Source organism: Atractosteus spatula, chromosome 4 (assembly GCF_055471065.1).
Source record: "Atractosteus spatula isolate fAtrSpa1 chromosome 4, fAtrSpa1.hap1, whole genome shotgun sequence".
NCBI lineage: Eukaryota > Metazoa > Chordata > Actinopteri > Semionotiformes > Lepisosteidae > Atractosteus > Atractosteus spatula.
The window spans coordinates 62,599,439-62,626,292 of record NC_142709.1 but is presented as its reverse complement, the minus strand read 5'-3'; the positions used below and the strand labels follow the sequence as shown (position 1 = coordinate 62,626,292).

The window sequence follows — 26,854 nt, the reverse complement described above, 5'->3', positions numbered from 1 at the left end:
AAAGCGCTTTACAGGTAATGGGGACTCCCCTCCACCACCACCAATGTGCAGCAGCCATCTGGATGATGCAACGGCAGCCATAGTGCACCAGTACACTCACCACACATCAGCTATCAGTGGGGAGGAGAGCAGAGTAATGAAGCCAATTCATAGATGGAGATTATTAGGAGGCCTTGATTGGTAAAGGCCTATGCTAAATTTGGCCAGGATGTTGGGGTAACACGCCTAGGCCTTTCAAGAAGTGCCCTGGGATTTTTAATGACCACAGAGAGTCAGGACCTCAGTTTACGTCTCATCCGAAGGATGGCGCCTTTTTACAGTATAGTGACGGGGACATAGTATAGGGACATTAGGACTCACACATACCACCCCATATTGGCCTCTCTAATGCCTCTTCCAGCAGCAACCTTAGTGTTTCCCAGGAGGTCTCCCATCCTGGTACTGGCCAGGCTCACACCTGCTTAGCTTCATTGGGTTACAAGTTGTAAATTGCAGAGTGATATGGCTGCTTACCATTTGTAAAAGGACATTTATAAATAATATTAAGAATATCTGGTCATTTGTAAATAATTCTTTATTGATTACATTAGTGCAAAATGTTGTATTGCTGTAAATTGTATAATCTAAAGTGTGATTCGCACTCCATAAGATAAAGTGTTACCAAACTGACTTACATGCAATATACTGTACTGTACTGTCTGATAATGAAGCACCCTCACACCCTGTCACCACAGAGACAGCTGTAAGTGCAAATGACATCGCTGGATTATTTGCGCTTGTGAAGGTATCCTGATAGCTACAAGCACAGACAAGAATTCTCTCAAGGGAATGCAACCCATATTGTTTAAATATTTCTCAGGCTGGTCAAGCAATGTCTCCTTGACAAGCCAAGAACCAGCCTAAATCAAAGTGCATTATATTTTGTGAATTTAAATGAATAGCACAAAAATATTAATCTGAGAAAGCTGGCACGTGGAAATTCTGAGTCCCTAATTACAGTGGAAGCCTACAGCTAAGAACTCAATAACTATATTCACCAGAAAAGGTGCTTTTAGTGTTTTATTTAATATATTTATCACAACTTGATTAAACATTTTACCTTTTATGAATTCTATTAAACTATCATTGTTGGAAGAAATTACCTCTGATTCTACTAAGAATACCACTGCACTTATTTTATAGGTTTTTGCCATTTAACTGCAAAATTTAAATGTTACTGAATATATATATATATATGTATTTGCAAAGATAACATCCAGTTCAGACTCTTAAAATTAAAGCAAGGGTAGATGCACAGTAAAAATTATAATATTCAAGCCAAGAATGCAATACTTCTTCAGTCACTGTATTGCAAACGTAAACCATGAGTAATTTAGAGGATCATAACTTAAGTTATGTGTTATAAGGGGTTAACAGGAAAGAAAAAGTATCTTTGAATTTTGACATACTGTACACTGTATAACCTTAACTGTATATATTTTCGGTAACAAAGATCCACTGTTCTTTTTCAATATACAGTAACAGCTAATGAAACTGCAAATATTACTGAACTTTTAAACTAAAAAAAACTTCAGACTTGATAATTTAAAAGTAACAAAAAGATCCACCACTAGCTACTGTATAGGTTTCTGACTTTACTATGTCACTTTTTCTTAATGTAATTCAATCACAGCTGCATTAAACAGATAAATGGTATCATTATCATTTATCTGTATTACTCAATCAGTCAATCAATCAATCAAATGCACAAGAAAACAGCGTGCAGCATTAATTGCTGGCAATGAAATGTCTTTCCTGCGAGCTCACCGGGGGGAAGGGGGATAAAAATCACAAAATTAAGGTTACAAAAATGTTACATAATAATAGATAATAGTGCAATAGAAATTGAATAAAATTAACTCAAGCAAAACTCAATATAAATAGAGCTGCTATGTGTCCAGGGTGTATGCAATATATTATGTCCAAGTAGTGCAGTATGCTGAATACAGTGAAAACTGTGTGTCCATGTAGCCATTACAGGTGATTTGCTGAAGGAACTGCAGCTTGGCTATTTAGCAATCTTACTGCCTGGAGGTAGAAGCTGTTCTGTAATCTGCTGGACTTTGACTGAATGCTTCGATACCATTTACCGGACAGTAGGAGAGAAAACAGTCTGTGACTGGGATGACTGGGGTCCTTGAGAATGGACCTGGCCTTCCTAAGACATCTCGCTGAGTAGACAGTCTGGATGTTTGGTAGCTCACAGCCGCTAATGAGCTGCGCTGACTTCACCACCCTCTGCAGTACTTTGCGATCCCGGGTGGAGCAGTTCCCATACCAGGCAGTGATGCAACCAGTCAGGATGCTCTCAATAGTGCACCTGTAGAAGCTGGCCTGGATATGTGACGGCATGCGGAACTCCTTTAGCCTGCGGAGCAAGAATAGGCCCTGCCATGCTGTTTTGACCACGATGTTGGTGTGGTGGGTCCAGGTTAAGTCCGCTCTGATATTAAGTCCCAGGAACTTAAAACTGCTGACCCTCTCCACTGAGAGGTTCCCATTGATATAAATAGGTATGAATATTCCTCATAGCTGTTTAGTCATATGGAAAGCATTTAATCTTTTTTATACTGTCTCAAAAGCTCAGTTGCTGTCTCCAAAAATTTCTCTTTGGAGAAGCTACCTAACAGTAGCATTTTTTCTTTCTAGATGGAAATGTTGATAAGCATTTCCTCAGTTTATCCAGTGCTTTTTTGATGCATGTCATTCTGTCAGTTAATTAAATGAATCAGACTGTATAAGATGTGACATGACGGGCTCTATTATACAGTAAATAATTTTATATTTATAATAGTACTTTGATATTATGGACTTACGTCTGGGAAGTCCTTCTGCAAGCACAATAAGTAAATTAAACCAAAGGAAAAGGCAAATTTTACCAAAATAATTCAGCCGTAACCTGTGGGAGAGAAATTATATTTATATATAAAACTTACAGTATATCTTTTTGGTAGCAGAATATCTTGGTATTAGATCATCAGATCAAAATGTTATCTTGTTTCCAGGACATCAGCCATCATCTGAAATGCTACAAAATAATGGATGATGAAAAAGAAGGGCCAAGACAATACATAATGTACTGAATTTGCCAAACAAACTTAATACTTTCAAAAGAATTATTTTTGTTGATATCAAATTTTATTGTTTCCTCTTGGCACAGTGTAATAGTGAAGAATTGATGAAGATCATACAGCAGCCCGTGTTTTCTTCAATGAAATTAACAAGTTGAGCACAAGAGCACACAGGTCATATTTAATATTGATACATTGCTGGCACAAATAGGGCTCAAGGCATTAATTTAAACATACTGCGTATGGAAATGCATCAAAATGCCACAAATCTATTATGAAACCAGCAGTATTTGCTTTTTATTTAATGTCTTTCAAAACATACCTCATGAACTCCTTGAATCAAGTAAAGTAACATGTTAACTGGCCTGCTGCAATGCCTCTGTAGCACACAGTGTTGTTTCTGCTGTTCAACCACATGTGTCTGTCAGTACGATTTGGATTTGGTCAACAGCAAAGTATTGGGGAACCCATGAAAATTGAATTCATTCAAAGAATGGTTCAACTCTAACTGTTAAAAAATCTCTTATCTGTTAAAAAAAAATGTACATGCTCTTGTATTGGCTGGACACGGACCACCACATTTCGTTCCAAAGAATGACCGTTTCAAGAAGACAAGAGATGGAGACGACTGGCTAAAAGGGAGGAGGCCATCAGATGAAACGCTTGTTCTCTTCCAGGTAGTTGTAAGGGTCCCCTTCAAAAGGCAGGGGGGGCGGGTGGTTGTACGTCCCCGTCAGGAATATGAACAAGGTCCCAAGGGTCATTATGGGGGTCACAATGAAGAGGCAAAGTCTGTCAACTGTCCTGGCTATCCCACTCCAATTGTCCTTTTCCTGTGAAGAGGTGTCACAGGAGAGGGAGTTAGGATACAGAGGGGGTTTAAAAGCTCTCTCAACATTGAGAAACAGCAGTTTCAAATAGAAAAATAGATGTGTCTCTTCACAATAGATTGTGTTCCTTAAATTTGTCTAAACCTCTGCAACACAGACTGTTTTAAAGACCCTTATAGCAGTCTAAATTATTGGGATATCATAAAAGGATGAATGGAAAAATGCAGAAAAAAACCTGCCTTTTAACGTTTAACTACAGTACCAACAACTAACATCTGTGTCTTCCTCTCTATAAAAGAAACAGTTCAGTGTTTTTAATTTTTAAAAGATTCTTCATCCAACACTGCTTAGGAGTACTGTTACACTTACTTCATTGTAGTCATTTTTGTCCCGCATGTGCTTGACAATATAATTGGCACCATCCACTGCAGGCCTGATTTCAGCGTATAACTGATCAGCAACATCAGCTTCATTGCTTGATTTGTAGACTGAAAGGAAACACAAGTTCCTTAGCATGTGGGAATCCAATCTGTTCATTTACACTCTTTTTCCATTAAGGAAAAAAAGATAATTCTAAGACTGAATAAGCTTCAGTGCTTCCCTTTAATGTAATTAATTCAGATTCCAAGTCATAATACTTAAACCTGCCTTCATCAACAGATTGTGAGGTAATTTATTATAGCAGACGGTACAATGTGGCAAAAATTCTAATGTTCACTGAAAAGGAGAAATCTTGACTTAATTCTCCAGTAGTATAGTTTTCTCATATTGTTAATGACAATAAACAAAAAGTCAGTGCTTTTCCTCCTATGATTCACTTTAACAATGTGTTTTAAGGAGGCCTGACAGCGTCCAACTGACCTGCAGCAGGTGTGGACCGGGGGGTCAGCCCATGCCTTTCAGATTGCTTCTCAAACATGAGCTCGCTGCGGGACTTCACGCTGTAGTACTCCTCAGCCTTGGCAATGTACCCCACAGAGCTGGAGCGCCGTGGCAGTGCTCCCTCCCAATGGGACTCGCTCTCTGCTGGCCTGGACATACGCAGGATTCTTGGCAGCCTCTCCAGGAAGAACTGACCAAGGCACAGAGACGTGAAATCACAACATTCCTACTTGAACACCCCAAGACTCACCCACCTTATTTACCTCTCCTGTGTCCTGACTGCTCTGAAGACAGAGAAGGCCAAAGTATCACTTCCTTTCACTCCTGTATCATATACATAAGGCATTGACAAAGCCTGGAAAACGTGCTGAAATTTCAAGAAGTGATGTGGCGTGTATTGGTATTTGCATTTATTTTATTTTTTTTAAATAATGTTGTTTGAATTGCTATTCTTCTGTGATTTAAAAGGAAACTCTATATACTGTATAATGGGCAATAATGGGATATGAAGATGTTTTATGGACACTGACCAACACAAAACCTTTTAGGATATACTGTATTATGTCAAGAAGTTTATTGTCAGGACAAGCCAGGCAGGAGTAGCCTCTGAACTGAATGCTGGAATGGTTGGAGCAGCTCTTTCTCTCCTAACTCCTACAGAAAGAGACATACAGTACTGTACCTCTTTGGTCCAATCTGACATGATGTGAGTGCTGGGAGTTCGGAAGTGCAGGTTCAGGACTATGACACAATTCAGGACCACCACTGTGACTATCAGCATGATAAACATTAGGTACCTAAATCATGGGAAAATCAAAGCCACATGAGAAATGACAACTTTTTCTTTCCTTCTCTATTGTGCACGTACTGTATACAGTATAAAGAGCGTACTGCAAAGTTCCCAAAAATTTTTTTTTAAATAATTAAATCATTACATTTAACTGAACTTAGAAAAGGATTAACTTAAAATCTCCAGACCAAACCATTTATTTCCTTAGAATCTGCGTCTTTTTCTAAAGACATTTGAAGGATGTTCAATGTTCAATGTTGAGAATAACCCAAGTGACCAGCATGTTGCAATGATACCCCCCTCCTTTTTAATTTTACCTTTATAAACTTGGAAATAAATCTGTTGAGGGGGAATGCTTAAATTAGATTAACAGCATTGTGTGACGATTCCCTGAACTAATACAATAACCGCTGACAAACATTAAAATGATTTTTTGGATGAATTCAATTTGCTGTTTGCTGTTTTTCATATTTGCAGCATACAGATGTGTTGAATATTGATTTAACCTATGCACAAAGATAAATTCACTAGACTCTGTGGGCACCTACTTGACAATGAGGGGGATGGCAAGAGATGTCTCAGGCAGACGCTGCGAAACCAGAAGCAGAAAGACAGACTGGGCAAGCAGCACGGAGATTGACAAGGTCATCTTCTCCCCACCTGCACAGTGACACAGGGGGTTAATAGCCACATGCATGCAGGGACATAGAGACAGCCTCACACGCCCCAAAGACAATGTGAGCTAAGACTGCAGAAACAGTCAAGATCTGTAAGTGCCCAAGTGCTTACACCTGAATGCTTGGTATTGAGATAGTGTGAACATGTTCAGTGTGTTGTGTGTGGAAATTTGTTTGGTGCGAGTGAAGTTTTATTTAATCTCTGACCCAGGGAAAAGTGTGGTGTGGAGGGTTGAGGAGAGAATGCAGGCTCGCGCTGTGTCCGTTATACTTTTTCTTCTTCTTGCTTGGTCTGCTAGTTTTTGTTTTGTTTTTATCAATAAAGTTTGATAATCAGCCAGCTCTGTTTTCCTTCACATGAATGCCTAAAACCCTATACCGAATCCAGGATTCTGCACTACTATCAGCCTACTGTATTACTGCATCATGGGAAGGACTATAGAGCCCTCTGATTGGAAATGTGAAAATATCCTCTAGCAAGGAAGTGAAGACATTCAGGTATTAAATTCCAAGCCCATTTCCCCGAGAATGTCTAAACCAGTTTCTATTCACAGTATGTATCAGGCAATTAATATAAAACAAGAACTTACAGGATGGCTTTCCAAATAGTTAATGTTATTACCAAATAAATAAAATTACCAAAAGCTTTACCGGATTTTCTCTTCTCACATGCAAATAATTTCACTTATATAATGTTGAGAAAAATCACTAACCAAGAGAAGCCAGGATACTCACTGTCTGCAGGGAGGTAGTAGACTAGTGAAGCCATGAATGAAATGAGGACACAGGGAGTGATGATGTTGATGATGTAGAACAGGGGTTTCCGCTTAATAATGAGGTAGAAGGTAATATCCTGGTGTTTGCAGCTCTCAGGAGGGACATCTTTGTGAGTGTTCTTCCTGGCTGGTTTGTGGATGATCTCCCACTCACCATTTTCTGCACAAATTACAAGGCAAGAGTTATTCAAGACTTTTCAAACAAGATTGAAGCATAAGGCCCCTGGACTGGATTTGCCATGACACAATCAAGGTTAGGTCATAAGATCTTTGTGCCTATTTGGTTTAAGCTACAGCTCATAGAATTTCAAAGAATACAATGAGTTGTATTACTTTGTGTTTTAATAGATTATAAACAGATTAGACTCTTGTTTCCTAGAGTTTAGTATTAGAACTAGAATAGGACTGGAGTTTAGACTACTTTAGGACTCTTTAGTGAAAAAGAAGCTCTCAGAATGCCTGGATGCTTTTGTTTGAAGTTGGGACATGGTGCTCAGGACTGAAAGCCAAAGATTCTGTGAAAAGGAATAAGCTTGGTAGCATATGCCAGGTCATATTTCAGGTCATTGTAGAGTTGGAGTACTGGTATAACAGTTGTATACTGTAATAAAGGAAAATGTGAAATCGGTACTGAGATAGATTCCTTGCGGTTACCTGTAAAACCAGCAGGGTCGATGATGATCCACTCCACTTCGTAACTCTTGTTTGTTTCGGGGTCTTCTTCCGTTTTTAGATGCATACTGATCTCCTTGGCGTTGTAGGTTAGAGAGCTCAAGAGAGAAGAGATGAGGCAATGTCAACAATGAAAGTCCAAAGCAGCAGTGAAACTTGTCTTATTCTGGTGCATTAAAAAAACTAAGAAATTAGCTCAAAGAAAGACAAAGATGTGTGGAAATGTGGTTCCATTCAGATATCAAAAGTACATTGGCATTTCTAAAGCTTCTAAGTAAAAAACTACAGAGTGAAGCTGAAAGGACACTTACCAAAACTAATCACAGGCCAACAAAAGCATGCAAAAGACAACTGCCAGCAATATTAAGTTGCATGTAACTTACTTTTTTAAAAATTTAGTCCATTAGTTTATACTAATCTAAAATTCGATCAATAACATTTGAGCTGAATTTGTTCAACACCATTATCTAAGATTTTAAATGATGAATGTGACTATCAAAATGTATTGGCTTCTTTCATTAGGTCAAAGTGAGGCTACTTGAATTCAGCGCACAACATTCAAGTGATTCAAGACATGTTATCTTCATCTACTCGCCTTCTCCTCCGTTTCCTTTATCGTACCTGAACTTCAAGGAGCAGTTCTGCCAGTCAAAGGGGAAAAAGTTGACATTTATGGCACAGGAACTACGGAAAATTGCAGGTGGGAGCCAGTACATATATCCATTAGGGTAGATCAAGACGTTACTGTAATAGGCCACCTGGAACTGTCCATCATTACTACATGGAAAAAAAAACATATCTATTTCAGTGCTGATGATGAAAATTGTCAAAGCAGAGTACCTGTGTCATCTAAAAACCTACATACTGTATGCAGAAACAGTGGTTCTAAACCTTTCTAGTTATATGGTGAATATACAGTAAGCTAACAAAAAATTGCTAAAGGATGCATATTTAAATTTCACCACTCTTATAAAGGTCTTTTTTAAGGGCTACTAAAAATGTAACTACACATGCATCCTACTGAAGTAGGTTGTCCATCTTCTGACTCATTGCTTATTTATCTCTGTTTCTCTCACAACGTTATAAAACATTGTGAACAAAGTAGTGCTTAGGCATGCAGACTTCCCTATGTACAAAAGAAACTCCAGGGTCTTGTTTTAACATACAGAGATTATTTTGCTTTTCTACATACAGTATGTTTTCAGTGCAGCTGACATGCATAAAACACCTATCTTAGTATACTTTTGATAATATTTAGTATTTAGCATGACACACAAAACACCGAGGCCAAATATTGAGTAAATATCGGCTATGCTGCATATGTAGTTGGTTCAAGAACTCTGGTTTCACATCTTATGTGGGGCCATTCAGAAATATGAAGACCAAGAATGTAATTCACTTCAATTAATATAAAACTTACTTATTTTCCAAAACTATCTCTGGTAACCAGACCATCTGAGGTGGTAGACGCAGAACTGAGATGTTATCAAAATCTGAGGCATTCCACGACAGCCTGTCATCATACCAACCCTTGAAGACACATAAGAATTACTTCAAAACTGTGTACAGATAAAAAAATTAATAAAACCATTTATGAAAAAAAAACAGTTTTGAGTATTTTATCATTTACATTTCTTGAATTCACACGCAATATAGTGTATTTTCAAGATGCGGAAGAAGACCACAGGAAGTGTCTGGAAGATGAGCTGCACATAGAAACCTGTGCGGGAGAGCTTCTTGAAGTGGGAGACTGTTGCACTGGGGCAGTCCCACTGTCTCGACCTCAGAAGCCTGGGTCCAGTAGTACGAGTAGTCGTCATGACTGGAGACTCCCTTGGTTGCAGTGGACCTTTCTGTGCCTTCTCATGCCCTTTGCTTTCTACAGAGCATTGCAACAGTATAGTGTCCCATCACTGTATTAGCTGCAGTGGGTTGCCAGTTGTGAGCTGCAGGGTGATATGGCTGCTGGCCAAGTACGAGTACAACATCACTAAATGGCATTTTAGTGTTTCGACTTCTTCACTTACATGTTCCATCCATACATTTGTAAGGAGAGTCTCATCTACCTCTTTCTGAAAGATAGCCAAAAGAAATAGATGATAGATTTCCCCCAGTAGAGAAATTATTCAAAAACATTTGAGGAACTTTAAGGGAACTTAGAAAAAGTATCAGCTCTGGTAAATTTCTGAGTGGCTGGCTTTTAACTTTTGTGAATGTGAAACTGATGTGCAGGGAAAATAAGTAATCAAATCAGTGTACTTTACAGATCGTAGGAAGAGATTTTAAAAATATTGATTTGCTAAGGGAATAGTAAAAAGTAAAAAATCAAACAGAATTACTGTAAGCGTGTGATATATACAGTATAGTAGGCTGTAACCACTCATTCTGAGTTCATTTTTTGTACTAAGTTTGTGCTCCTTACTCCTGGTGCCAGACAACCACAGGGTCTTCTAGTTTATATTCTTCCATAACTCCTCATTACTTAATTGAATTACGTATTGACTTAACTTGTCATAATTTCAACTTTTTGAAGTCTTTAGTTGCTTGGGAGTACCCTATAAACTCTGCAGGGCCATGGGTGACTGGCTGGTGGAGTGGGGGTACAATGAAACACAAACCAGGGGACACAAGTGGAAATGACACTATGTAGAAATGCAATTAAGACTCGGAGCCATGTCTATCCACAAAGGGCTCTGACAGTTTGGCAAAAGCTACCCAGCTGAATGATATTCTTAGATGAATTAGCAATTAAGTTTCAAATGATCTACTGTAGGTGGACCGAGTGGCCTCTCTTGTTTGTACACAACAACTATTTTTAAGTTCTAATGAGTAGGGAGCTCTGGTCTAACATATACTGAGTTCTAAACTTTTGGTTACACTTTTGAACCCTGCTATACTTCTGGACAGTTTTTATTACATGGCATTGAGATGAAAAATGAATAAATGCATACTATTGTAGATGTGTGTGCTAGTTTACAATCTGACGCACCAGCGAGATGAGGTTGGAGAGCATAAGGGCAAGGTAGACTTTCACCACATCATCTTTGTTTTTGACCGGTCGGAGCTCCTTGTTGTACGCACGTTCCTTGAACAGGTGCTGGATGAGGCGTTCCTCTTGATTGCGGCCCCAAGTATCTGTGAAGCATCCAGAGACACAACAAGGTAAAGGACAGATGCATCACATGTCCTTGCAAAAGCTGCCAGCTGTCTTTGACAGTGGACTTAATTGTAGTTAGTGCTTTTAATAATTAAATAGAACTAGTTACAGTTAGTATTGTCCTGCTTCCATTAGCACCAGAAAAGCACAAGGGCTCCTGCATTTACAACTGCAGGTGTTCCGAACCATCAGTTATCTTTTGCAGTGGGTCAGACATACTTATGTCCTTGAGATTCCTCAACAAAAGGGGATCATAGGAATCATAGGTTTATGTTCAGTTTGAATGTTATAATTTACACCAGATCTTCTTTACAAGGAAGACTAGGACATGCAAGGCACAGTAGAACCAAGTGTTCACATCAAAATATTTGAGCACTTCATTAAAAACCGGTAAGGATTTAAAAGGTGAAGGATTCAAATAATTTTGAAGAATCAAAAAAAAAACCTCTAAGACAACATAACAGCATTCAGGGAAGCCAAGAGGAATATTTAATATGGAATAGAAGAAGACATTCACTAATGGGAGTGTGATTCAATAACAAATTGCTTTAGCTCATTAGCAGCTGGGTTGGAATGAAAAACTGCAGAAATGCTTACCGTCCAGGACAAAAGTTTGACCTCCCTGACTATAAGGTCATAGTATACACTGAGAGGTCATCTTACCTTCCAAGCAAAACATCCATTGAAGTCAATTGAGTAAATATAGCTCGGATAAATGACAGATACAATAAAGCAAGGAAAACATTCTCCACTAAACATATCAGATCCAGTATTATTAGTTAAGGTGCAGTTGAGCTGAGCTCATGACAAGGAGTTGCTTCTAGGCCTACAGTTTGTTTCTATGTAGCAGCTTTCATCATAAACTTTGTTTAAACTTTAGTTAAACTAGTTATGAACTTAGTTTCTAGGGAATGAAGTTTCAAAGATTAGATATTTCTCTAACATTTTCCAACATTCTTCGTTTTACAACATGATAATTAAAAAAGAATCATCTTTTGCCAAAGGACACCAAATGATCTCTTAAAATCCTGTATCCTGATCTTCTTACTCTAAATATTTACTATATTCTTGTGAGAGTGGATGTAAGAATTAATTGTGTGATAGCCCACACTTGTTGCCTTTGGCTTTGTAGTGCAGTTAACTAAAAATGTTTTAATCTTTCTTTTTTTTTTCTCCATAAAGAGTACGTAACGAGAGTAACAGAATTGGACCAGGAAATATTTCTTTGAACACAGCTCAATTATTAAATATTAATAAAGAGGATTTGCAGGTGTTTAAAACTTGTTTTTTTTCTTCAAGGTTCATCTACAGGAATGATTCTACTACAGAAGATCATACTTCAAGTGTAATCAAGTAAAAATCAGACTTCACCTAAATCTTTATATTACTCTAACATTAAAGTTGAAAATAACTTCTTAAAATAAAAAAGCCTATGAGGGTCTTCTGAATCTTTTAACTCTAGTATTTACGTAGACCATTTTTTAAATTGGAATTCCTGTCACGAAAACTACAAAATGTTCCCTTTTTAGGTTCATTCACCAGTATAAATCCATGATGGTCATATCTAAGACTTACCTGTTGTGTAAAGGACAAGCACAAGCAGCAGATGAAGAGAAAAGGAGAAACTGCTCATGGCTGTTTCCTAGTATTCCAGTGTGCAAAGACTCTCTCTTGCACTCTATAACGATCTGCTTACTGAAGAACATGAGCCCTGAAATCCATCCTGCTCTGACGGAAGGAAACAGGTGCCAAACAGGGGAGAGAAAACAGATATGTGATCTCTCTCTTCCACTTGCGGCCCAGGCTGCTGTGAGTGATAGGCAGCATGTCAAGGGGTTTTGTTGGAATTGTGGCAGGAATGATGAGGCAAGGATTGGGTTCCTAGAAATAGGAAGTATCTCCTAAATTACAGGTGTCTGGAAGAAATTCCCAAGCTGTGTCCAATGGATGATGCTCCAGGAATCTCACACAATGTTCTGGTCTTTCAAATTTCTGTATAATTAAGCTATTATTACTGTAGGAAGGAAATGAAAAAGACATCCATAGTCTGCTTTTTTCATTGTGAAGTGTTATAAAATCCCATTAGAGATCTATTTTATTTTTAAAAACATCCAGGCTATGGAGTGGCAGTTAGTGTTGTTGCTTCATGAGTCTTGGTTCCTGTTTGATTATGGCCTGGATGACCAAGCAGATTGCCAGTTCTCCCTGCATGTGCTCATGTGAGTATTCTCCAGGCATTCGGGAGGCTGAATTTTCTCCTTTCCACATGATCTTGTGAAGGACTGGCATCACTCACCAGGACGCATGGCTTACCGATCATAGAAATGGATGAAAAACCTTCCAAAAAATTGTAAGACATAAAACCTTTCAGGGAATGATTATCTTACAGTTCTACAATTATTCTTCCATTTGAATCAGGAACCTTGAAATCGTGAATACCAGGCCCTCTTATTAAGTTCATATCTGATTTAAAACAAAACAAAAAGCTGTTTCTTGGTAGAGATGTTACAGAAAAATCCTAGAATCCAGCCTATTTCCTTCATGTAGTACACATTATATCACAGAACAACAGAGAAAGATCAATGCAGCTCTTTGTCCTGTCTTACAGGACAACAAAATGGAAAAGAATAGTCTTAAAATGTCTTCTTAAGAACTTAGGCAAGAAAAAAAAGGAATCATCCCAACATACTGTATACCAATAAAACAAGACTAAAATTCTCCATTGCTCCTGCTGAACTTGAGGGAAACATGTCAGAGGTCAGTGGGAGTGTGTGCCTGCTTGATGCTCTTCTGTCTATTTTTTGCATCAGTGAGGGGGATGGGCACCATGCTGTCAATCACCTATCAGAACAGCTGCTCTTGGAAGGCAGCAGAACGAGCCTGAGTTCAATACATATATTGTGTATTCTGGATGGGAGGAGCAGAATAAAGCCAAAATGAGCATGAACATTCAAACACTTCATTTTCCTGTTTGAATGTGTGCGTAATTGTTGCAATTCACATTAATAAAGTCCAGTAATTTACTAACGTTTATAGTTTGAGCCAAGTTTTTAAGAACAGCTCCTTTTCTCAGTTTCTTTGTGAGAGCTTTCAACTTAAACCCCTGTAGTGAGGTTTGTACAAAGACACTTTCAAATTGTCAGCTTTCATTTTTAACTCCCCAAGCCCCTACATTACCATCTCTAGTAAGGATAGTGAATAAAAAATGTTAAGTTGTCTTTAATTGGGAACCACATAACAGGAACACTAATGTGAAATGAGGATGAGTGTATGGAATGATAAGCAATGTACTGTATTTCTAAACCTATAATATCTCACTTTATTTACATTTTTACACTATATTTTATAACACATTTGTTTGCCTTGTCTTAAATTAAAGATTAGTTTTCATAACTAACTCTGTTGTGATACCAGTGGAAAAATCCTTCACCTGAATAAGAAAACTTGAAACAGGTAACATATTTCTAACTTGTCACTCCTCCAGGTCTCCAGTAATTGTAAAATGTGGCTGGGGCTTTTTTTGTTTTATGACTATACAATAGAAATACAGGATTATTTAGCAGTTCTTCCAACATCATAAATACTGTACAGCATGACTTTTTTAAAAATGAGGGTTTTATTTTTTTTAACAAAAATACAAAGCATTCTTCTCTATACAAATAAATATATCATAAAAATTAAGAATTACATTACATTTACAGTCTTGTATTTTTTTAAAGGTTCAACCTTTGTCAAAACAATTATTTAACTTATCATGTGGACGTCTGTACATATCTATAAACAGGTTTTAACATAAGACTGAGAACTGGATCTAAAGACAGGCGAGATCACCTAATTTGGTAGACTCTGATTACAGAATTTCACTTCAGCACTCAACACTGGCTAGAAATTCCAGAACTTGAAATTCAGGATCAATGTTTTTCTTGTATTAGTAGTTGGTGGCTCTTGTGAATGATGTTTTCTTCTAAAACAGTTTCATATATTTTGCAGTACTTTGAAAAAGTACTGCCCTTAAATATTTAAGAGTTGGCACAACAAAAATCTATAACAAGGCATAAGCAACCATCAAAGCAAATCAGGACAACAGGAAGAAAGTCAAGGGTTCAAAGGGTTCAAAGAAAGGATTCCATGTAGATCAATTCAGATTGGGACAATTATAAATACAAATAAGAACATCTAATGTGCATAAAACCAAGATCTGTTGTCCATCTTCCTGCTGTGAAACTTGAGGAAGATGTCTGGGTAAAGATAAAGTTCGGACTCTGCCACACAGCTGGAATCCACATTCATAAACCTGCTGTTTCATATATGTTTAATATATCATTTTGGCTTGTCGGGGGACTGTGTCGTTCAAAGACAGGCCACATGGAGAGGCTGAGATTCCCTGCACCATGCCTGCTAGACATGCTTGGCCATTCTAACCTTATGTCTTAAGTGCATCGAGCGCCAGAGCAATGACCCGAGGCATGCTGCGGTAGAACGACTCACTCTCCAATCCCACCAGGCTGTAGAACGTGAAAGGCCGTCCACCAACTGTGGCTCGAACCCGCGCCTCATACAGGCCTTTCTCATTCTTGGAGGCGATGTCCACAAGCACCTGTTAACAAGCAGGACACACATCTGTTGCGCTGCAGAACCTAAATGTCTTTCATGATGTTTGCAAAACAATACTTCTCCACCAAACCAAAAGAAGCAAAATGGACGCACTGTAGTTCCGAGAAAAGCTTGCGGTAAGACACAGTGGAATCGCTATCACTTAAGCCAACAGGTGTCCAGTTCTCCACAAAAGGTTTCCCATCACAGTTGGTGAACATATTTTTATTTATCCCGGTGCTTGATAGTCACAGCGCAGCAAACTGAGCTCCACATGAGCTCAGGTTACACGACTCGGTGGATTCAATTTAATATAAAAGATATTTCTAGGTTTCTTATTCACTTCAAAGAGTTGAGCTGCTTTTGATTCTTTTTAGGTCCCATGTGAGGTTGGGACCTAAAGGGAAACTGGCAATCAACTGCAAAGAAAAATAAGAGAAACTGTATCACAGAGAGATATGACAGGGAGCTCACCTCTTGGAAGGTCATACAGAGGTTCTTGCTGGGAATTCCCAGTATCCAGCGGTATGCCTCTTTGACCATATTAACGTGCTGTGCAGATTCACTCACACCAGGGCACAGTGCTGCAACATCAGAGCAAGCTGTTAGCATTTAGCCATATGACTTATTATTATTTTAGTACTAACAGCTTTCCAATCTTTCATCTCTGATCTCTTAATACTCACACATAGCCTTTTCCTCAACTCTAAACTACAGTCCAAATTCCTTCCTGTTAAAATCAGACTCAAAGAGCTCTTATATTATTTGTTTCTTACCTTTGTTGCTGGTCCCAGACACCTGTCTCTTGCGCAGATTTCGATGTCTCGTATAGACCTCTGAAAACAATATATTCATTGGGTAAGGGTTACATCTGGGAATCCAGAGAGATCAATCTTCAGTACCTAACACTGCAGAAACCCAGACAAATGGCATAGTAGTTGACACCCTGCACTCCTAAATGCCTAGGGCCACTGGGATCATAATTCATGATAATGGATCTCAGCCACTGACATTGCAACAATTTTTCATACATTCTCTCATCTGAGGTAATGGCAAGCTAATAATAGTTCTTAATACTGCCATCAACACAGTCCGACCAATAAAACACTGGTCTGACATTATTTAAATATTTTAAAAGTTTAATTCAAGTCTATAAGAATCCATAATTTGAATTTAAAATGGTATTAGGCAGCACTACACTTCAATTTCTGAAATTCAGTAGCAGTTACTGCATTGTACAGTATGGAAAGCAGTCTGGGTAAACAGTATTGGGTATTTTCTAGACCATACATTCTTAAACTATATATTGAAACTCATATAGTCCATTTATAGAAAGCGAAGGGCTATCAAACTCAGTTTCTAAGGGAAGTATATTTTTTGGGCTTTGTTTCAACCTGAGTAGTCAATTTAACAATTAACAATTATTTTCTGATAGAAATATAGATTAATTCTTAAGGTCTTTTACCATTGATTACTTAAAACATTAACTTCCTTAAAGGTACAGTTATTCATGAAATACCTCTAAGCCAGATTTGAAGTATTACAACTAAGTGGTTAATTAATTAACTAGCCCAACTATGTAATAAGCTTCAGGTGGAACCAAACCAAGAAGACTCTAGGGGTAGTGGAGTAGAAGATCATATCCCTGATTTAGAGTATGTGGGAGGACTGGAGAGTAGTACAGTTCATCACCCTCTCCCCTGGAAAGATGGGTCATAAGAAAGGCAATAACTTGTGAGTTTGGGTCCCGTGCTAGAAATGTTGAGGGGTGAGTGGTCTAGTCCATTAAGATCTGCCAGGTCTCGTCTTAAAAGAGTGAATTCATTTGAATGTGAAATTAAATACATTCAACATTGTTTATCCACATTTGCAAAGGAATCTTACCCATCTGTTTTGTGAAAGATGACTCTGTGGCTGGCTGGGATGCAGCAAAAACAATCCCTGTGGGGGAAGAGGGTAATGTGTTCGATCCACCTCTTGTGAGAGCGGGTGCCTGGGTTGAAGACTCAAAAAATGCTGGTTTATATTCTACAGTAGATGCCTTGACTGTAGTGGGTTCATGCTGTTCAAATGCAGCTGTTGCATGTGCTAGATCAGACCCCAGGGGCATAGAAGTAGTAAGCTCTCCATAACTTCCCTTCGTTGTCCTGGCTTTGAGTTCCCCTGCTGCAGAAATGGCGGATATTAGGGTAGGTTCCTGAAGTTCGGGAGAAGCAGTGAGTGTTGATGTCCTTTTTAGGCCTGGCTCTCCATCTATACCTTGCAGAGGTTTTTTCTCTTGAAGAAGCTCTATGTCCTTGTCCATTGCTGATGAAGCCACCCCAGAACCCAGCTTGGAGTGCAGAAGCTCAATGAGAGAGCGATACTCCCTCTCCAGCTTGTGTACAGCAGGGGCCTCAGCCTGCAAACCAAATGGCAGAGAAACATTTTAGCTACGAACTAATAAAATGAAAAGGTAAATGATATCAATTGCAGCTTTTTCTTTTTTATATAAATTACAATGTCCTTTTAATCCTCCACTCTGAACCAGGACTGGACTTCCACTTCACAAACCAGACTACATTTCTGTCCAAGGCTGAAATCTCAGAAGCTTTTCAGTTTTTTTGTCCAGTTAAGGAAGAACATAACCAGGAACTATCTATACACACCAAATGATGTATTATATCAAATAAGGATTAAGAAAAGGACTTAAGTACTGAGCTGTAAGGTGTAGGGGTCTCAGCACTTGATGCACGTACAGTACCTGTAGAAATAAGGTCTTCTCCTGGTGTGGTGATTTGTGGTCCTTATGGTTGGTCTGGTTATCCAGATCCTCAGCTATCCCCCTGAGGTACTCAGCCCAGTCCTCCACAAGAGGTCCCACCTCCTTAAAAAGGGGGATTGTGCGGCCAGCAACATCTCCGGGCCGGACAGACAGCGCTACCTGCTCTTTAAAATAATACCTTCGTTAGCCAAGGGAAAGGCCTTTTCCAAAGACAATACAGCTGGATGTTAGGGAAGATGTGTGTACTGTACGTCCTGTTCAATTGAGTTGCGCAGTTGTTTTGTTGCACTTGCTTAGCACGGTGAAGTTATATTGTTGAGTCTGTAGTATTTTAGTTCCTGTTCCAGTTGAAAGGAGAGAGAGAGGAAGGAGAGGAGACAGCATGACATAAGGTCCACCTGCCGAGCTGTTGCCACTGCTGTCATTGTGACATGAATTTAGGCCCCTTTCCTGGCATAGCAAAATCTCATTTGCTGTTACAGTATGTGTGGATCTTGTTGCCTTTGCCCTAACACCCAAGCTTACAACATGCTACTGGAGCTCCTGTAGGTTTACTGGTGTCCCTAACGTGTTTCCTGTCTGTGAGCGCTGTGATGGACTCATGGACACCCATGTCAAGGGTGAGGTCCTGACTTCAGGGACAAGCTCCAGACTGCTGCATTCTGGTAGTAGAATCAATGACTGTGTGTAACAGCATGCTCATCTGTGACATGAACCAAAATCCATATCTGTGTCAATTCTCGGGGAATTTATTTTGTAATTTCAAAATGGAAGCAGTCAAAGGCAAAATGTTCTCAAAACATGGTGGAAAAAATGTATGGCTTCAGGCAATCAATATTCAGGGTTTGCACAATTTTCAAAAGAGCAAAAAATGTAAATACATATCAAAGCAGATGTTAGTATAAACTGTCTCAAGTCGGCCACACACAGCTCTGTGACAGTCAGAGTAAGTAAACGTGGGAGTGCTGTACCTGTTTGGGAAGGCGCCTCCCTGCGCTCCCGTGTGGTGAAGGCAGTGCTGTAGATGTGCTCCACCAGCTGAGGGAGAGTCTTTGTGAAGAAGGACAGGTCCACCTTCTCTCTGATGTAGTCATCTGCTCGCTGCAGGAGGTCCAGCAGAGTCTGCAGAAAGGAGCGCAGTTCTGCCAACAAAACACCAGAGAGCACCAGTGAGCACAAACACACCCCCTGCGCTCAACCAGGCCTCACAAATGGGCAGTGCTGGCAGTTTGATTATCCGCGGAAGACACCTCTAAGCATTAGAACAAATGCTGCTTTGTAGGATCTATTTTTCTAGCTGAGTGTCAGTGTCAGTAAAGACTGACTGTGGAAAAAAAAATGTTATTATTTAAAGCTATTATTGCTATTTTAGGAATCTGAGGCCAACAGTGAAAATAAAGTAAAGAGCACCATAAGCATTATATATCAAGAGAGGAATGGCTTTCAGGATGTCAAAGTAGCCTAAGGGTCCTTCTTGAATCACTGAGAAAAAACCCTGACAGTGGCCATCACGCTGAAATTCACTGCTTACGGTCAGGAGCTCAGGCAAATGTCAAGCAGCGCTTCCTGACTTTCCTTTTTAAGAAATGTGGATGAGTGCTTGTGGATATGAAGTGAGGTCATGTTTGGGCCAAGAGAAGCCCTTTGTACAAACGAATGAGTGCACAGTAGGCACAGCAGGTGAAATGAAGCAGTGCGCCTCAACGTGCACGTCTGGCCCTGCCTTGAGAAGGGAGAGTGGCGGGACCCAGGCTTTGCTCTGACGATAGCACGGCAAGTTTCACGCGGGGGTGAGCTGGCGTGTGTGCAGAAACACTCACGGCACTTTTTGTAGCGGGTGCGACACTTGTCCTCGGCCAGGTGGGTGCAAGCGGTAGTGCCCATTAGCGGGGAGCAGGAGTTGACATAAAAGCGGCACAGGGCACTGAACTCTGACCTCTGCTGCTCCTCTGACAGCTCTGATGTGCGCAGCAGCTCGGGACAGGTAGGCTCCCTACTCCCCATGGACTCTAAAAAAGAAAAGTATGGGACTTATCATAAGAATTCCTTACACTATCAGTGTTATATAGCACTTTTCTGGTCACTCTACCACTACCATCCACCTGAATGTGATGGCAGCCAAAGTGCAGAGGAATGCTCACCACACATCAGCTATCAGTGGGGAGGAGAAGAGAATGATGAAGCCAGTTCATAGAGGGTTTTTTTTTGGGGGGGGGGGCATGATTGATAAAGGCCAAGGGAAAATTTAGCCAGGACACTGGGGTAACACCTCTACTCTTTTCAAGAGACACTGAAGAATTTCTAATGACTACAGAGAGTCAGGATCTTTTACATCTCATCCAAAGGACAGTGCCTTTTTACAGTATTGTGTCCCCATCACTATACTAGGGCATTAGCAGTCACAAAGACCGCAGGGTGAGTGCCCTCTACTGGTACCTTTAACACCTCATAAAGCAGCAACCTTAGCTGGGAAGTCTCCCATCCAGGTACTGGCCAGGCTCACACCTGCTTAGCTTCAGTGGGTGGCGAGTTGTGAGTTGCAGGGTGATATAGCTGCTGACAACTTGTTAGATCTATGCTACTAATGTGCTAAGGACAGTTAATGATCCTGAAGCCTTACCAGACTTGGGTTTAGAATAATATTACTGAATTTTGCATCACATATTTTGTGCTATGGTGTAAAGCTTTAGTTTTACTCTGGTGACAATGCAGCCCTACCATCAATATGCACATAGAAATCCAAGCTTTCTAAGATGACTGACAGGAGAAAGCAATTTATTTAAATACAACATACACTACCTTACAGCACAGAACACTAGATATAAGAATAACCCCAAGAGATCATCTCACATCTCCACAATCAAGTGCTGTGCCTTACTCTGTATCTCACTGCGGATCCAGTCAGAGAACGCGGTCACACGGGTGTACACCCCAGGCTTCCCCCTCAGTCCACAGCCATCCCCCCAGGATGTGATGCCATACAGCTGGAACCGTCCTGAAACAGGGTCCTGGCAGGTCAGGGGGCCTCCCGAATCACCCTGCTCGAAAAGAGCACGCACAGAGCTGGGAAAGGAGCTCTAACTGAGCGACACAATTCAATAGGAAAATCTATCTGTAACACATACACCACGCAATATAAAATATTATATGAGCAAAGCTTCCTAACGTTTTTTCATTAAAAATGTCCTTATATACATTTTTTACCTTGAACAGGAGGCATTTCTGAAGGCTGTATAGATCTCACATGCTATGTCAAACTCTTATCATACCAGTCTTTCCACTCTCCAGGTCAGTGATATTGGCAGAATCTATGGTGCACAAGTACAGCTAGAACGCACCTGACAGGAATCAATGCCCCCAGAGAGGTAGCCAGCACAGAACATGGTGTTGGTGACCAACTCCTTGCCAAGAGCACTTTTACAGGTGTTCTGAGAGAGAATGGGCACTTTGGCTTCCATGACCACATCAGCAGAGGGGCCATCTAGAAAGACAGGAGCGGTGAGGTCAGTCATTTTCCCATCAGTGCCCATGTGCCCAGAGGAGACTCGGGAAATTTTAGAGCTAAATGAACCTCCCACTGACCCTGCAACTAGTTGGCCTAAGAAAACATACAGTAGCTCAGATTTCAACTGTATTCAAATGAGAAAATCAATATACTCACTACATAGTATGCAACAGTATAAAGCTGGATCTAAATAATAATTGATAAGCTTATAAAATATAAATAATTTTTTAAAGCATTTAGTGATGATCTGTAGTTTATCACTTCAGTCTTTAGTTTACAATTTAGTAAAGCATTTAGTAATAATCTTTCTAAAACCCTTAGTTTCAAAGCCCTGCAAGGCTGCTGCCCCCTTACCTTCATAGAGAGAGCCCCAGCCAGCCACTGAGCAGGGTGTCCCCACGGCCGGCTCCTCCCCTGAGGGCAGACACACAGGAGTCACCCTGTCAGAGAGCACCACGGGAGACGTCAGCTCCACCAGGGCAATGTCGTTGTTAAAGGTCTTCTTGTTGAACTGCAGAAAAGAGAAAACTCTCAGACAAAGTCACCTCCATCCCAACACTGGAAAATCTTTTAATGTTGTATTAGTCCAGTGTTCAGAATTGAGCTTACTGGATTTCTAATTCTAACAGAGTGTAAAGTGCGCACTAACCCAATGTACAGAAAACAGACAATAATCACAGTACACATTGTATAGTGATTTTAAACACAACTGCAATCAGGCCACGGAGGCAGTTGTACACCTCACAAAAGCAAGACTCTGCAAGCAGCCAAAAATGACAAAATGACTGATGTGAATCAGGTTACTGGTCATTTATCCAGATTTCATTTTCTTAAACAGTTTTGGTTTTGCTGTGACAAGGTTATCTTTAGTAGTCATGTCCGGGACTGTCTGGGAATATTTTCACCTACAAGTACCACTTTCTACAGAATCGTGCCTTTTATCACCGTGCTGATTCTGTCTAATCTTTAACCTTTAAATGGTAACCTTGTCAAGCAATGGTGAGACTTTGATAAGACCTGACTGAAGGGTGTGCCAGACCCACCGACAGAAAGGGAAAGGACAAACACTGCCATCAGACACACAGGACAGAGACACATTGACACACACTGAGACGAGACTGGTCGAGACCTTGGGGTGACTGATGATGCGGTTGACCTTCATGACTTGTTCTTCAGGGTCAGTCTTTGTGATGTCAAACTCCCCCACCACCGCAGTCCAGGAATTTTCACTACGGCTCCTGCAAGAAAAATAAGAGTCTGCTCGCAAACTTACCATAGCAAAAAACACTAGCCTAACAAGGCAATCCCACAGCAAGATGTAAAGGCAATCAGTGAAATTCCAACCTCCAGATTTAGCTCAATGTAGCATTTTCTCCCACATACAACAACGCAAAACACTAAAGCGCACAAGCACATACTGTATAAATATGCATGCACATTCCACTTGACTTCTTTTTGCTTTCATGCGCTGCCAAATTAGTAACTAGTGCTGATTTATAATCAATAAACATCACAAGAATGGCAAGGAACTCACCCAGTGAAACAGTGGGCAGCTGTCAGGACCCAGGAGCTATCCACAAGTACTCCACCACACATTAGCTCTCCCTCCAGCCTCAGATTGACCAGCCAGGGCCAAGCACCAGGGGCAGCAGGAAAGCCCCCCACTATTCTTGAGCGTGGCTGAGTGACATTCTGTACTGCCACCATCTTTCTCCCACACACTCCTGGGAGAACAGAACCAGAAAAGTGGAATGGGTCAAAGTAATGTCCCACAAATTGCTCAGATGATTATCAGAAGTGAAAGTTGAAACACAGGCAAAGGTACCTAGGCCTTTAGTCTCAGACACCGTATCCAGATTCTGCATGGTGTTCAGCAATCCTGTCAGACGAAACACCCAGTCAGTCATAAAGATATGGCTGTCAGTCTCTCTCTCCATCTACCTGCCAGTGCATTTAACTATAAATTACATTTGATTCCTAACACTAATGGGCAAAACAGATAATAATCGTTGTCTTTGTGTTTCACTGTTTACTCTTAACAGATATGCAGTCTAAATAAAAGAGAAGGGACTCATGCCTGTTCATCAAGGCAACATATATTAACTATTTTGACTGTATTAGATCTGTATGATGGACGTACAATACTGTATAAGTGATTGGTTACTAAATTGGAGCTCATGCTCTTTAATGCTTTGAAAAAACAATCTGTCTACTTGCATGTTGTCCACTGAAATCGGTGCCAGTGATCAAAAGGCTAATCAGAACTCTACTCACTGCACTGCAGGACACGGGCGCTGCAGCTCTCTCCCATGATCCTGATACAGCTCTCCTTCCCCACCTCTCCAGCCTGGCAGCGTCGCTGGTAGTACCCACATGCCTGGCTCAGTGCCCAGTTACGATCCCTCTCATCCGATAGCCTCTGTGCCTGGTCAATCACCTCACAGCTGGGCTCTGAAGAGCCAGCTTGTAATGCATCTGCAAAATAAAGTACAAGCTCACGTAGATAATGTGTTTAGCGTGAACTATGTGTGGAGACTTTGAGCCTTAAGAGCTAACAGGTTTCTCTAGCAAATTAATTTGCTAATTACATACCTTACAATTAGCTGGAATCCTTACAATTGATTGCAATTCTTATCAAGTTTTTTTTTTGGGGGGGGAGCATATAACCTTCCAGCAAGTAGATTAATTGAGCAGCTGAGAGATCAGTCAGAAACAAAACCAGGAGGCACCATGTCTGATGTCTGAAGTCTGAAGTCTGGCCCTAATCCCCACACACACCCCGAGGTCCAACAGCGTGTTCTTACCGCAAGGTCCCGTGCGCTGTCCACAGTCCTGAAAGAGGCAGGGCGGGCAGCCCTTGCAGCCCCGCTCCGCCCGGCTCCGCTCCGACACTGCCAGCTCCAAGGCGGAGAGGGCACTGGCCAGGGCCGCCTCCAGCACCACCGTACCGCGCTCTGACAGGGCTGCCCGGGCACCGGGAGAGAGAAAGCAGGGTGGCAGCTGTCAGCAGTGGGGCTCAGACACAAGACACTGACTACTTGGAAATACTGCGTACTAGGAAGGTAAGAGGTCTCAACGGGAAAGGCAAGGCTGTTTTGAACAAATCCTTATGCCTCACTGCACAAATCAGACATACGAGTTTAAACACAAATGAAAAGCTGCTGTAGGTTAAGGGTCTTCTATTTCCGTTTTAACCCTGTTCCTGTGGTCTTGTGTTTTGACAGTTAAAGGTAATGTCCCAAACCTAATGGACTGCTGCCTTTGAGGTCCAGTCTCAGAGCCATTAGAATAGGAGATAGATAAGGAGAGATACAGGGATAAGAGATATAGTGAAAGATTTCTGAAGTGTTAGATGGTTCCGTCTACATTGGAGATATTGCACAAGAAAGCTCATAGTATGGTGCACGTACGGTGTTATTTCCATTGCACTATGGTGTAATAAACCTTCACAGGAGAGCTATTTTTGCATAGAGCAGAGAAAAGCAGGGAAAACTGTTAAAATACAGCTCTTCCAGTCCAAGTAAACAGAAAGTTATTAACATCCTCTGAGCTGTTTCAAGACTTAGACACCCAGGACAAGGCTTTCTGATGAGCCTGGACGTTTCTTCTCAATGCAATGAATAGTGTAATGCAATTTCATTTCAAAAGTAACAGAAGAGAAAATAGAAATCCAAGAATGGACTTTCTATGGGAAATATAATATGGAGAAGGCACAGTTTTGCAAATTAACCATTGTAAATCTGCAAGTCATGTTCACAAGGATCTCACTTTCTAATTCCTGCATTTATTTTGCTTTAACTTTCCTTTGCCTTTCTATTCTTTCACCATATCACTGAACTTTACTTTAATCTGCTTTTACCATGTTGTATCACAGTAAATATTTAGAAGCATAATTTGATATATATTTGTATTTGTATTATTATAATTCTATGTATATGATTATTTACCTTAGTGTTCTTTCCTTTGTTGAAGTACTATTCCAGTTATCACAGTTTCCATAAAAACACTTGCAAAATCGCATTGCCAGACACATTAACATCATACTCCAGCGCTATCAGAATAGTATTACAGTGTGACATTACCATGCTTTCCACAGTCTATAACTTTCATTCAGTGTTGAGAAGTATTTTGGAAACTACTGTACAGTATATTTGCTGTAATTGTTTGCAGACTGGAAAAGACTATATACAGAAATGAAATACACAAAATTAGTTTAACAAGAGATCAGCATGTAAGAAATACAAATGACAGGAAAGTGTACCGGATGAATACTATTGCCAAGTTTGAACCTGAGAATCATTTCACCTCACACAGCAGCTCACTACTTAAAGATGTTCTATTTGATTTCCAGAATTGGTGGTATTGTTGCAGCTTGACTTTTCAAATAACTATGCTGATAACTTAAATTGCTTACAGTATTTGACAGTAGTGTTATAAGGTCTCAAAACATTTACAAAGATTTTATGTATTGAGTCTAAACCTAGCACTAACAGGATTTTAATGAATAGAAATATTCAACTGTATGTTTCTACGGAGATAAACTCTTCACCCAGAACTAATCCTATTACGTCTTTATTTAATTTTTCAAAAACTGCATAGTATTTTGTTTTAAGAATTCACTTACTTAGAATGATCATACTGTAGTTGTACTGATCAAAGTAAAACAGTGTAGTCAATGTAGGCAGTGAAATTTAATATTCACATGTAATTCAATGTATAAATTGGAAAAGTCTGCAAGATTTTTTTTCAAATGTTCAATATGATTTTTTCTTGGGTCATTTAATTTATTTGCTAAATCCAGTAAATATCCATATTATTTATGTGACAACACAGCACCACCTTTGCCCCATCAGCAGAAATCCTAAAACACACACGATATAGCCGACACATGCAGACACGCCACCCAAGAGAAGAGTAGGAAATGTTTCTACCTTGTAAAGTGCTTTGAGGCAGCCTATAGACTTCTCTTCCTGTAGGTGCAGCAAAACTGCAATCCAAGATTTGCAGAAGATAGACCAGCAACATTCTCAGTTATTAAAAAAAAGTTTTAAAATTGGAACCTAAGTCTTTATGTCTGAAGTCTGATGCCTTTAGGAAT

At 40.1% G+C, this 26,854-nt stretch overlaps 2 protein-coding genes across 3 annotated transcripts; both read right to left on the bottom strand.

Annotated features, from left to right (window-relative positions):
* Positions 1–3,158: 3,158 nt before the first annotated feature.
* On the bottom strand, positions 3,159–12,595 carry chrnd (cholinergic receptor nicotinic delta subunit). 2 transcript variants are annotated; one of them, XM_088914793.1, is made up of 12 exons: positions 12,470–12,595; positions 10,727–10,872; positions 9,765–9,809; positions 9,158–9,267; positions 8,359–8,514; positions 7,720–7,835; positions 7,025–7,225; positions 6,161–6,272; positions 5,505–5,619; positions 4,802–5,012; positions 4,310–4,428; positions 3,159–3,943 (listed from the first exon to the last, which is right to left on the bottom strand). In XM_088914793.1, the coding sequence occupies exons 1-12, from the start codon at positions 12,525–12,527 to the stop codon at positions 3,761–3,763; spliced, it is 1,572 nt and encodes a 523-aa protein (XP_088770919.1). In that variant the 5' UTR covers positions 12,528–12,595; the 3' UTR covers positions 3,159–3,760. The 2 variants fall into 2 exon arrangements, with proteins under 2 accessions (XP_088770919.1, XP_088770920.1); XM_088914794.1 differs by lacking the exon at positions 12,470–12,595 and having other exon boundaries at positions 10,689–10,788.
* Positions 12,596–15,254: 2,659 nt separating this feature from the next.
* On the bottom strand, positions 15,255–26,781 carry prss56 (serine protease 56). The gene is made up of 16 exons (XM_088914536.1): positions 26,688–26,781; positions 24,561–24,719; positions 24,031–24,231; positions 23,582–23,635; positions 23,291–23,480; positions 22,886–22,994; positions 22,111–22,267; positions 21,590–21,732; positions 21,130–21,289; positions 20,072–20,260; positions 19,223–19,393; positions 18,231–18,415; positions 17,372–17,888; positions 16,264–16,323; positions 15,962–16,071; positions 15,255–15,491 (listed from the first exon to the last, which is right to left on the bottom strand). The coding sequence occupies exons 1-16, from the start codon at positions 26,779–26,781 to the stop codon at positions 15,318–15,320; spliced, it is 2,673 nt and encodes an 890-aa protein (XP_088770662.1). The 3' UTR covers positions 15,255–15,317.
* Between the last annotated feature and the right edge of the window lie 73 nt (positions 26,782–26,854).